Consider the following 13,915-nt stretch of genomic DNA (forward strand, 5'->3'; position numbering starts at 1 on the left):
CAGAAGTAGCACAAAAGCAAGAATAAATCACAGAAACACTGTGTATTTACTGTGGACTACTCTACAATACATAGTTAAAGAGCAAGCAAAGAGAAAAATTCATCCTGACTTCAAAAAGGCTTCTCCTGAAAATAATATTTTGCCTATTACATTCATACACATCTGTCACTATAATAAGCAAAACACCTATGTGACTTTTAAATTTTTTCTAATTGCCAGAAAATGAATTTTTAAAAAGTACATATATATATACACATAAGCATTCATATCAAAACTACATAGAAATGTTTTTTCCTATAGATCACGTATTTTTTCATTGGTATATTCAACTGATGGAAAATGTCACTTATGGTGGGGGGGAAAAAAAGAGGCACTATTCATGCCTACTGCTAAAATTAAAACTGTGCAAAAATAAATCAGGATTCATAGTGCCAGAAAGACTTGTTGGGTTGTGGAGACCTGGGTTCTAATTCCTGTTCCCAGAGCTAGTTCCATGTTGAGGATTTTTAATGAAATAATGTTTCAGCATCAAAACAAGAAAGAGTTCCAGACAATTAGGACCAAACACTGCTCTTTTAGTTGAAAGGAGCCAAACTAATTTAAAACCCTTTTGCAGGAGAGACACCCTTCCCCTGCTCACTAAAATTTTCTCCTTGTTTGTTCCAGACTAAATTAATCTTTCTTGAACACAGGGGGCCTGTTCCAGATTTCAACTCTGCCTTACCCTTCTGCTAGTCTGGCTTTTTGTTTCCTCAAGAGGAAGGTTTCTCTCCAAGACTTAACAGACGTGAACTGAGGAGCCAGCAAAGCCCACCATGCTCTGCTCGTAATTCACCTTGCCAGTGCATCAGAGCAACTTTGCTGCCAAGTTTTTTTCCCTCTTGGTATCAGCACATCATTCTGAAGGCTACTATCACCATTACAGTCCTAAAACATCTTTACTGTCTCCAATAAATTCACTGAATACCCATGTGCTCACAACACCTACAGATCACTTTTCTTCCCTCCACAGGAGTCCATTACCTGGACAATTCACCCAGGTTGGGCTTCCCTGCACAGCTGCCTCTGGAGCAAGATTTGTAGTGCCAAAAGAGCAGCAATGTGGGAAATAAATCTTGGACACAATGTCAATGAACCAAATTTTAGTGGCAGGGATGGATTCCAGCATTGTGCAACAATTGAAATCTGGGAGTGAACATGAATGTGGCTCTCACCTTCCTCTTGGTAAGTCTGCATCATCTTTCTTCCACCGGACTGTGGGAGTGGGATCCCCCTGCACCTGGCACCGGAAATCCACGGCCTCCTCCTCCAGCACCACTTGGTTAATCGGTCGCCTGAGAAACGTGGGCCGCTCTTGAAAGAGACATTAAAATTCCACAGTGAGTCAGAGGGCTGAAATGAACACTTTCTGACTTTTCAGCATCTCGCTGCTTACCCATCCATCAAACAGAAAGGAGGCTGAGCTCCACAAATTCAGACAAGTGGAACTGATGATGTGCCTAAAGAGCCAGCCAGAGGGTTGCCAGGCTGGAGAGGCAGGGGCTGTCCCATTCTGCCCTCCAGCAAGAAGAGCATGGGAAGGAGGACCAGAAGGCAGCCTGTGCCAGGACTGACCGGCCACCTGCCGGACAGCGGAGAGCCCTCTGAGGCTGTGCCCATCCCTGTGGCTCTGCAGCCCCGCACAGACACAGCCTGAGCTGGGAGCTCCTGCTGCAGCAATGTATGAGCTGGAGCAGGAGCTCCCAGCAGGAGCCAGCCAGCCTCTGGCAGAGATCAATATCTTGATACTTGTGAGGGAAATTTAAACTCCGTGTTACGCACCTCAGGCAATTGTGGACAGGACAGAGATTCCCTGATCCCCATCGCCAACTTCACCATGGAAAAGCAAATTAAGGTCTGAATAATAACTTCTGTTTACCCTTGTTATGTTAGGCTGCACGGCTACAAATAGTATTAATCACCATAATGTTGTACAGGCCTGCTTAAAATCCAGATGCAGAGCCACAATCTGCTCTCAGTTATACTGCTACAAAATCCAAGTACCGGTAATTTCATTTGAAAGGATGTCACTGGGGTTAGTTTCCAAGTTGCCTTTGGAAGGCACAAATTTGTTCTGTCCTCTCAGCCATACCACACTTTTATTGTCATAAATTATTTATGCTAGTCAAACCATTATAAGGCTGAGTTTATATGGAAGAGTATTTCCACTCAAGACAGGGATTTATCATAAGGACATATAAAACTGGTTACACACTATGTTTCATATTTCACTCTCAGCAAGTTAAGGGATATGATGTCACTTAAAAAAATTACTCAGAATTCACACAGATGCAAGCAATACCAGATTCTGACTCAGGCAATTTGTCTTGATAACTACAGAGCTAATTTTACAGGTTTGTTATGCATGATTATTATATGCAAATAATTTTTTAAAAGAGTTAAAAGAACATTATCAAGGTTGAAAAATCAAGCAGGCCACATTTACTGAGAGAATTAAGGCTGTCTGCATGCCTTTTGATCACTTCCTTTCTGTTTATGATGCCTTATGGGACTGGTTGCAATTATATGATCATACACGATTTTTTCCCCAAACATCTCCAGATTGTTGGTATTCACTTAACGAGCAGGTGTTTAAAATTTTGCTTTAGTGGTACTGTTTAGAGGGTGGCCTCCTGTCTTACTATTCAAAATGCACTTCAAAGAGAGAATTATTAATTTCCTCATGACCCCTATTACACCTATCTTAATGCTTTATAATCACCTCACTTATTTTCATAGCTCCTCTCTGGGGTACGATAGAGATCTTAGAAAGCAAGGTAAAAAGTATCTACTAAATTTTGGTGTTCAACCTGAGCCACAAAACTGACAATTTTTTTTTTTTTTTGAGGAGAGGGGGAGGGGTTGGATGGAAATGAAGTTTTAATTTTGTGTGTTCAAAGCTGAGCTTCCTTTAATTCAACTGCTGACAAAAAATGTTCATCACTTTTACAAATCAGAATATCAGTCAGAAAATGAGGAACACAAAACCACCTGTTAGTAATTATGTAAATGAGTGACAGCATCACACAGGAATTCCTTATTATCAGGGAAACCTATTGGCAGGGGAAAACATATTTTGTCAGCAGAAGAATAGACATGCACAAGAATCTATAGCACCTTTCCAGATGACAGAGATAAAAGCATGGTTAACGGGCAAAGATTCTTCTCCCCAAGCATTGCTTTTGTCCTATTCCTGCCCAGGATCTTCAGATTCCAGCAATGTTTGGGCAAGTAAATTCATTTCTAGCCTCTCTGCTTATATTGAAATATTTATAATTTCCCATTTTAAGTCACAGTACAAGCCATATCCAGCTCGTTGTAATTTCCTATTTCAAGTCTACATACAAGCCCTATCCAGCTGCTGACAGTTTCCTTAGTCATTTTATCTTTCTTTTTTTTTTTTTTTTTTAGCCCAGAGATACCACTTTTCACACCTGGAACCCAGCAAGTTCTCAAGTCCAATTCCCCTTCCAACTATCCACGCCTCTCCCTTTTTGTACCTCACAGCAAATGGACTCCTCTCCACTGAGTATTTGGTCTGCACTTGAACTGGAGCTCCTTTTCCACAGGTCACCCAAATACAGCCCATCCACAAACTTAACACAAGAAAAATCAGCTGAAGTACCCAAGGCCCCTCCCAGGAGAGTGACAGCAGCAGGAACACAGTGTAGATACAGGAAAATGCTGCCCAGATCTGCATTCATGGGTTCTCTGGTGTATGAATTGATTGCTCTATTACTTTGTTTTTAGGCAGGTGCATATTTGGCTAAATTTACTGAAAATCCTCTGGAAAAAGCCAAAAAAAGAGTACATCTCTGGCACAGTGTAGCTATTTCCCAATGTATTTTGGGTACCTGATATTCAGTATGAGGCACCTGCACTTCTCAGGACAAAAAGCTTCCTCCATTCCTCTCGTTCCTGCCCATTTCGCTCCAGTTATCCCCTTTGCTGCCAAACTGCAAGAATTTCAACATTCTTAGAGAAGAGTGAATTCTTTTGTCAATTTAATATTGTCAACTAAAATTGGTTTTCTAGTTAGGCATGGAAAATTTTGGAAAAAAGCCATTTTAATTTGATAAACTTATTACAACTGGACAAAGCAAAAAACCCCCAATTTTTAATCCCAGTGCTAAGCAATGCACTTGGCCTATCTGTAACTATGTGAATCTGGATGGGAATATTTTAATGACACTTTCTGCAAATTTGCAACAGCATGGTTTTCACAACTTCTCTTCTAAGAAGAGCTTAGACCAACTCCTGCTCTCAGCTCATACACAATACTCTTCATTTTGGCATTTGTTTTTCAAGACATGATCCTAAACTAAGAAATTCAGATCTATATCAGCTTTCTAATTGGTGATTTAGAGGCCCTGGTTCATTCCCATTGAATTTAAACAACTCTGTGTTTGTCTGTACACTGGCTTGGTCTGCATACAAAAATCATTTTAGACCACGTTTACAAAAGCTGCATGTAAACAGCTTAGAAATTAGAATGTGCATACTTATGAAATTGCTACTTGTGGCTGTAAATTCTCCTGTACAGGAGATGAGAAAATAAATTCCTGTCTCATTTTGAGGAGAACCCAGCTGAGGAGAAAGTAAATGGCCCTGAGGTCATTAGATAAATCACTGGATTCCACATCAAGGCAATTTAGGAGAATACACACATGTTTGTTTCATATCAGCTTCTAAAACTGAATATTTCCAAAAACATTTAAGAAGTTGCTAGAAAATTAATAGGTATGTAAGGACAGAGCCCAGTTAACAGGGACATGCAGATACCAACAACTGCTGTTTCTGTTTTTGCATCGTCTCTGCATTTTGCACAGCATGAATCAGGAAAGAACAAGTTATCTCCTATGTTGTTTCCTGTATTTGTATCACTCAGAAAGCCCCTTGAATATGTCCAATAGCTAATTATACAGCTATAAAGTGATCAGAGTGAATGCCATTGCCAATGCAATTAACATTTTTTATGTGAGATTAACTGGATTTGAGTCACCTGCATAACTTGCTTACAATGTTAATCTCTCAGGAGACAGAGCACTGCTTGCCCAAGCATGCTAAATAAAGGTTTCTTTGCACAGCCAGGTCAAATTTAGTTTCAGAGCTAGTCTTGGGGGGAAAAAAAAAAATCATATTTTTTACTCTGAAATGGTTTGCCCATAAATAAAGCCTTGTGGTATAATTAAATATTGTTACTCTGTCAACAGCATCCAGAGCACAATATATTTGAGAAACAACAAGAAAGGGTGATAAATTAAAATCATAGGCATATATAAAAATTTTAATATAGCTATTTTAAAAGCTTTCACTGAGTAAATAAAGTACCCACTTCCCAGACTTTCTCTGATGAATATTAAAAATCTTTGAAGAGAACTATAAAATAGGTCATGGTTATATGTCATGTCAACCAGTCATGCTATTACTAGGGTGACCTTTATAACTTCAGAATAAACTTTGCTTGCAGTTATAAAAGGGGATTGTTAATGCAATCTGGACACACACCTACAATCTGTTGCAGTGCTTGAGGTATGTGCTGCAAGGAAACCTACAGATCCAAGCCAGAAACAGCAAAATTATTTTCTTGCTCTGGGTGCTGACACAAGTTAACCTCAGAACTCAATTTTTCCCATATTTAACAATTGGTCTGAGTATCACAGTCTATTAGAGAGAATCAGATGACCTTCAGATGTATTACTGCCCTTTCCCCGTTCCTCAAAAAGTTAGACAGCCATATATGGAGCCTCAATCTAATTAAAATGATCCTAACTACCTTAATATATTTTCTCTGCTGAGGCAACTGCTAGAGTGAAGGATTTGATGGTCTTCATAATGTAGAGCCTCAATCTGATTTAGAATTGCTCTTGTTTTCTCTGTCTTTGCTGGATAGAAGGCAACATTTGTTTTAAATGTTTTTGTGTTCTAAAAACAACATTAAAACACAAATTAAAAGGCTTTGGGGAGGGATTTAATAGCAAATAGTTACATTTAAAAGCTTTTTGCACTTTAGCATTCTGATTCAAAAGGGGAAAAAAAGGAAACATTAGATGGTTGGAACTAAGTTTCACTTCAGAATGCTGTCAATAGCATAGATATTTCATTAAATGCAATGTGATCTGGATGAAAGCTCTTTGCCAAAAAAAAGAACAAGTGGAAGAAGATAGGATATTACGACCTCACTAAATTTAACTATTTTGGCCAAATAAATGAAAAGAGAATTGAAAAAGAAGGTGGTTTTATATTTATAGGCATTATTCTACATTATTCCCTTTTCCATTTGAGAAATAGGCAATTGTGTAGACATCACAAACTCCTACACTCTAAGCAGCACCCAAGGCATGATGAGTGTGCACAGTAAAGGCATGGAACACCAATCAGAGGCAAATGCAGTAAAATGAAGGTTATCAGTTGCTAGTGGTTTCCTCCTTTTATATACATCTAAAATCATGTTAATTACAGTTTTTACTGACTGTTGCATATAGACTTTGGAGACCAAATCAGACACTTTTTTCAGAGCTATATTGTTAATCTATAACAACTTCTTGGTATCTGTGGATAACAAATAAGCTAAAGCTAAAATGGCTTTTTGCAAACTGCCACAGGTAGACTGCAAGTGGCAAGTACAGGGATTTGAAGAAAACCGGGAGGAGATTTGATCTGAAGGACAAAATACACACTGCTGATTTCTCTGTCTTGACCTATGAATGTACACCTGGTTTTGGAAGATTTTTCCATGTGACTGGGAAAGCTTTCCAGGATACAATGGGTCAAGACTCTGCTAAAGCCTTCCACACAGGCAGAGCTCAAGAAAGTAAAATGGGGCACAGTGTCTTCATTAAAGGGATTTTGGGGATTTTTTTCTTCTAACACTATGTTATCATAGTCATTCTTTTTCTGAAACTAGGGTTTCTCTTTCAGTCTGACAATATCTACAAAACATCAAACACAAATACTTCCTCAAGCATCAGACAAGAATACCTCTTCATCCCACAGGACCTTATTAGCTGAAAAAAGCTTCAGATACCAAAGATAAAATCAAAGATTAATCCAAAACAATCTTTAATATCTCCAAATTGGCACATCTTTTAAAGATATTTTTTACTCTTCTTACTTATGCTTTATATTCTTTTGAGGCTCTTCTAAATATATCTTTTTCCACTGCTTGATGCCAGCCTCTTGAAGTTGGTAGACTAAGGCTTTCATTGATTTCACTGAGCTTTAGAATCAATATACAAGATATACCTTTGTACATTCTCTTCAAACATTGCCATTTTAAGTGCAAAGGGAAATAAAAAAACCATGAAATAGTTAACTTGAAAACTTACCTCAGAATGGTGAAGTAGCATGACAAAATGATAAAGGTTATCATAAAGAGTAATTCCTTCTTTATTTAATTTCTGGCTCCATATTATGTATTTACAAACAAAGCTTTCATACAAATTGGAATTAAACTGTTTCTGTTTTGCATCTTGCTTTAATTCTGTTCAGCCAAGGGCTGTGAGCCCAAACACAAGCAATGCAACCTAATTTGTATCACTTACACTTCGGAAATTGGCCTTTGGAATAGTGTGCACACAATAATCAAGTCCCATGCTGCCTCTTTTTGTGAGCATTAGGACTGAGGTTATTAACTTCCTTTAAAGTGCAACTTAAGACTGTGACAGACCCTGTCTTTCTGCTTTGCTCCAAGATTACACATTGGAGCCTCATCAAGGCAAAAACTAGCAGTAATGCTTGAGAAAGAAGACTAACAAAATGTAGTGCATCTTGGTCACTCTTCAAAACACAGTTTTGGATAGCACTGCTTATAAGAACTTTATGGTATTTTACTACGAAAACTTGCCAATTTTCTGCTAATAGAAGAACCATGACTTGGGAACAAAAATAATGCAATCTGCATTGACACTACCAGTTTACTGTTAAGAGTGCCTGAATGTTGAAAACAATGTTTCCTATGCAGATAAACTTTGGGGAAAAAAGTCAAAGTTCTATATATATTATTCATAACTATCTGTCAGTAAAAGTTATTGAATGGGTACCTAGCCAAGTGGACATATTCTGCACATGGGAAAATTTTATTTTCTCCCCCTATTGCTTCCCAAGGTTCTTCTGACCCATTTTATTTTACTGTTTTTAAACTCAGGAAAAGTGTAATCTTTCAGGCTAGGCTTCCATGCTGTTCCTATTGGGCCACCAGTTCCCACCACACTGACTCAGTTTTTCCAGAGGCAATGCCTCAAGCTAAATTTACTGTACAGGGAGCCAGAGATCTGTCACAAGTCACATGTAGAAGTTAACTCCAGGTATTACAGAAGAACATGCAAAGCCAAAAGTAACAAGTAGATGGTTACTGGAAAGGTTTGAGAGCTAGTATGAACAGTTCCTTTTCCTACATAATATGTTTACTAAGGCTCCCTTCACACTGTGGAAAAGGTTTGGAGGGTTGTTAGTTGGGAAAGGAATGAAGACATGACTGATCAGCTAATTAACATACATTCCTTTCCAGAATCAGCACCAGCTTTGGGCTTCCCAGTCCCCTATTAAATTCTCCAACTCACTCAGTCAAGATCTCCTTATTTTTATTGTGTAGTCCATTTTCAAATATGTTCAAAGCAGTTAAAGTTTGGCACATGAACTGCATATAAGTATTTATAGTATATTTTTCATCAACATTTGCAATATTCCCATGTTCCTCAGAGCTGTGAGTCATATTAGAGGAAGGCTGTGGACCTAACATACAATCCTGGTGGTTTTGCCTGTGTTCAGTGAAGCCAATTTGAACACGCAGAGCCAATCCGACGTTTGCCAGAGTCATTGGATTCATTTGACTTATTGTGAGTGGTTAGAGCTATTGGACTGTCCAGTAGACACATTGCTTCCTGGAAACATCATGGATAATGCTCTCCAGTCCCTGTGCACATCCCTGCTCACACATGGGCTGCTGCCTGGAGTTCAGGAATGGAATATAACTGCTGGACAAGTCCCCTCCTTTGGTATGGAGAGATCGGGACTAGCCTGGAGACGATGTTACAGCGAGCCCAGTGCAGCAGCACAGAGCTTCAGGGCCACGGGGCAGCCAAACCACCTTGTGAGACAGCAGGTCATAACCTGAGCACCTGCTTCCTGCATGCTATTCTTGCACAGCAGAATGGAAGGTGGGGAGGTATCTGGGAACACCCAGACAGAAGGAAAAATGCAGATAGGAAGATACTGCAGTAGGGAATTTTAAATACAATTTTCTTCAGGTAGTCTAACGCAATTAAGAAGGATTAAAATATCTAATTTCATTTATTGCTGATTTTGTTTGGTATTCACCAAATAGTTTTAGATTGTATTTTTGCAAGTTGATTGCTATGATTATACCCTGTAAAAAAATCAGAATATTGTAATTGGTTATGTATTATTTTACATATCAAGACGAACCTAATATGTTTCATAGCTCTGCAGGATATGAAATTACATGCACATTTCAGTTTTCATTCCTACAGTTCAATGCTTTTTAACAAATTATTTTCTTAAGGATTTCTTAAGGCTTTGTAGTTTAGGACTGCAATCTGCTTGCTATCCACAGGGAGTATTACCAGAGATTAGCAGTACTTAAACTGATGAAGGAGATATGTCATGTCTCTCTTGCATCTGTATAAAGCTACAATTCTAACAGATTGGCTGCAAAGGGCATAATAATTTGACAGGGATCCTTTCTCTGTGGGTTTTTTTTTTTTTTGGCAAGGTATAATAGTTCTGCCTTTAAAAGCTGCATGTTTCTATGAATCCACAACAAACCAGTTGGGGTGGAAACCTTTTCACTTCAGAAAAGCTGGAAAGCAGCATATCCTCAGAAATTTGTGACTCTTGTCTAGAAAAATCTTTCTCTGCCTTTCTCTGTGAATCACATTATATATATATTCTTTTCAAGTGGATAAACAAATGCTGAATTGCACATACATGCAAAAACTGGGATGGTAATGTGTGTGACTGGGTTTTCCAGTGCACCATATTAGGCAGAAGGTGAAAAACTCTGGAGCATCTGCTTCACAAAGGACCTCAGGATTTCTATTAAACATCTCTCTGGGGTTACAAAGGGTCTTGTTTGGAATTCCAGCACTGTATCAAAGAGGTGCAGCAGGATGGAACATTAACATTATTTCTCTCTCTTTTGTCAGCATAGATATGTTTTCCTAAGCAGCAAGAGTTTTTTCCTTATTGACCTTCCTCTGTTTGCTCAGAACCTCTTGACTAATTCCTACAAAACCACGACTGTAGGATGTACCTCAGCATGATTTTGTGGCTTTGCTTTTTAGCCAGTTGTTAGCAGGATGGATCCAGCTCGAAGTTGGTTTATTAGTCTTTCCTTGCTCTGGACCCTAACCATGGGGCAAGTGCTCCTAACAGCCCACTTGTTGCCTTGCCCATCAGGTCTAGAAGCTCTTTCACACAGGAAGCTTGTTCATTTTTAATTCATTCAGCAGCACCAAAAATCTAAATGCTGTCCTGGCTTACAGGAGAAAAAGCTGTTTCAGGTCGTCTTAAATATGAATGCTAAAAGTTACTGCTATATATTCAAAAATTTGATTTTGGAATTGTCTCCAATGATGTTTTACTGATCAAGTGAGGTTTTTTGTGCTTTCCTACAAAGGTTTGATTTCACAACCCCTCAGGAATAGGGAATTATTTAAATAGGCAATCCTGGTCTAAATCTCTGGTAAGCAGGCATTGTCAACTGTATTAGACGTAGCTTAATTACATTTGGCCATTCTGTGAGGGAGAGCATTGTCCTGCAATAACATCTCTGGTCATGCACATCACTGTAGACCTCCAATCAGACTGAAACTATGTGCTCAGAAGGAAAATGTTGAGCCACCACAGCTCCATCATTACAAACAGCAGCTTTTAAAACCTGGTGTCCTTCTGGAGCTGTGAAATGCATCTTGAGCAGTACTGCTGTGTTTGCTAACCTTGCTTTGTGTCGTGTTTTGAGGAGCCACCCAGGGTAATTCAGCCTCTGACATCTGTAGGGAAAAAGCAATAAAAGCAGGGGTGTCCTTACCAAAGACAGTCAGCTCTGCAGGGTCACTGTCGCGTTCCCCCACCATGTTGGTCCCCACACACGTGTACATCCCTGCATCACTTTTTCTGGTGTTGGAGATCATCAGCTTCCCACCACGGATCTGTTTCAAAACAAGGAACATAACTTCAGGTTAAACAAAATACAGGTAGCTTCAGGTAAACAAAATACCTCAGAAAAAGTGCTACCTTCTTGGGTGACAAGTTCTACAACCAAGACACTAAACTTTTGTTTGCAAATATATGTACAGTTTTAAAATTATATACTTATATATTTAAATATCTTTAAGCTGTTCTATTTTTATCCCACTGACTAATTTCAATTTGCAACTAATTTCAACTGCATTTGATCTTGTTCCTTTGGCTTTCATTAGATTCTTTACATTTCAAAGATTACATTTCTTGCTGTCTCTTGGCAGCACAGAGTACTTTTATTTCTTGCATGGTAACATCTAAAGCACTCTTGACATCTCTCTGAAAAAACAAGGCAATCTGACTTAGTTTTATTCAGATGAGTTTTATTCAGATGATTTTATTTTACTGGTGTCTGAACATTTTCCTTGATCACTAATGAAGACAGATTTTCTCTTTTTTTAAGGCAAACAGACTGAATCTGGCCCAAACTGGGCATTCATCTGACAGTTAATATTTTCTTGGTTATAGAGGGTGCTTATATATAGAGGGTTATAGAGAGAAAGAGAAGGATAGATGAAAGAAATAAAGCAAAAATTTGTGGCTTGTGAAGTCACAGCGTCAAAGGTTAGACAATGGGGTGCTTCAAAATAAGCTGGGGATTTAACTAAAGAAACTTGAGAGTCAGGGAATGATAGCCAGTTCTCTGCCACTCCTTGCTCTTCTACTCTTGAGTAGACCCTAGCACAGAGAGCCTGGTTCACAAATAGCAACAGCTCAGATTCTTTGGCTTGGAGTAATTCCTTAGGGATCCAGAGCCACTAAAAAGCTTCCTGATGGTACTTCCATGTTGAATAAGGTCAGCACTGAATCATTCCATTCAACATAAAACTTTATTGAAGAAATATTAATGGTGAAAAGCTAAGCATTTAAAAATTAGGAATGAAACATGTTCTCAACCCCTTAATTTATCCAATTTGCTTGCATAGGCCATGATTTATCTCTAATCACTCGATAAGTTCAATATTTCTGCTGGATCCTTTTTCATTCAGTACAAGAAATGAACAGCCACAGAACTCAACCAGTGTTACTCATTTGCTCAACATTTATTCCATTTCAGGAACCGTAATTCTTTAGAGTATGACTTCAGCCTACATTTAGACACATCCAGATTACTGCAATAACTATAAAATCACTGGTATCATTCTAAGATGTTGGGTTTTCTCCCAGGGATTATTTGTCCACCTCATAGATTTGATTGAATTTACTTATAAACACCTCTCTGATAGTCTCTGTTTGGAGAACTGAGATGTAGAAAAGGTAAAACCAAAGACATCCACTGCATCCTTCATCTAACTGAGCACCTTCTGTGACTGAATCTCCAGTTCTGACAGACCTCCATCACACTGGACTTACAAACCAACCCTTAAAGAAGCTCAAGCTGAAGAGCCAGACTAGGAGCAACAAACAGCCTGCCCCCCTCATTTGGGAAAGCTCAGAGAGGCAAACTGCCAAGAACAGCGGCCAATTTCTATGGGCAAGGCCGTAAAGCTGTGTAAGTTCTGCTGCACCCAGCTCTGAGCCCACAGATGAGGAGCCACCTGGGCTGCACTCACACTGATGCGCTCCTCCCGGTCATCAATGCGGACTTTATCCTTCTTCCAGTAGATGGTGGGCTCGGGGTGCCCCCGGGGCGGCTGGCACTCCAGGATCGCAGGCTCTCCCGCTGCCACCACCACGTCCGTAGGGTTCTGCCGGAAGTCATCCCGCAGCACTAGAGCAACAAAGGAAGGAAAGGGGGAAAAAAATTAACAGAAGTGATGGCATTGTAAGTGGAGGAAAAATAATGTAGAAACGCATACTATTAAACAAAAAAAAATCTCAACCATTATTAGTGGATGACTTTGCTTCTTATATTGACTTCAAAAATGAAGCTGGGCAGATATGCCCTTTTGTCCAATTGGAGTCAGACTTCACATACAGAGCTTTTGTTCTCCTTTTTTTTTTTTTCCTTTCCAGATAAGAACACGTCTCTGTTTTTAAGTTACAAAGATATGTAGCACCCATTACTCCTCTTAACTTTGACAGGATCACTTTCCATCATTACAAAAGCAGCTTGGATGTTGAGTTCTTTTCATGACAGAAAACAACCTGCTGAATATCTGCCTTGTCTGGGTCTCCAATTCCAGCACAAGGTAACAAAGGGACAGAAGTAATACTGAGCTGCAGAGTTACACCTTGGTCAAGGGCATTGCCATTATTACTGTTACTATCATATTTCTGGAACATGCATGCTAAAATGGTCACCATTTCTGAAAGGGGTCACAGAAATAAAACTGATAGTAATGTACTTCCAGCATATTTATTTCTTCCTTCTATAATTTTAGTTCTAACATTTCCGCCACCTTGACCAGCCCTATCCTACTACATTGAAAAGAAAGAGCATTTAAATCACCAAGCTGTTTGAGAACTAAATTAGGCTACACAGACTGGCTTCTTATGTAAATCAAGCTTCTGTAAAGGATTAGGTCCAACTAGCTGGCTTCAGTGTGTTAGAATGATATCCACTTCATCCTTATTCTTCCATGTGTGTCCTAGTCTCTAGGTTAATTGACATTCTTATAAACATAAAACTGAAAATAGCTCTAGATGAGCCAGTGAAATAGAATTTAGGGCA

At 39.0% G+C, this 13,915-nt stretch overlaps 1 protein-coding gene across 1 annotated transcript in view; it reads right to left on the reverse strand.

Annotated features, from left to right (window-relative positions):
- Positions 1–13,915, reverse strand: part of ROBO2 (roundabout guidance receptor 2) — a 439,359-nt gene that overhangs the window by 134,331 nt on the left and 291,113 nt on the right. Inside the window, exons 3-5 of the mRNA XM_066571926.1 lie at positions 12,855–13,012; positions 11,090–11,210; positions 1,215–1,353 (exon numbers count right to left, since the gene is read on the reverse strand). Of these exons, the coding sequence (XP_066428023.1) occupies positions 1,215–1,353; positions 11,090–11,210; positions 12,855–13,012 (418 nt within the window). The remainder of the gene's footprint in view (positions 1–1,214; positions 1,354–11,089; positions 11,211–12,854; positions 13,013–13,915) is intronic.

The sequence above is a fragment of the Molothrus aeneus genome, chromosome 2 (assembly GCF_037042795.1).
Source record: "Molothrus aeneus isolate 106 chromosome 2, BPBGC_Maene_1.0, whole genome shotgun sequence".
NCBI lineage: Eukaryota > Metazoa > Chordata > Aves > Passeriformes > Icteridae > Molothrus > Molothrus aeneus.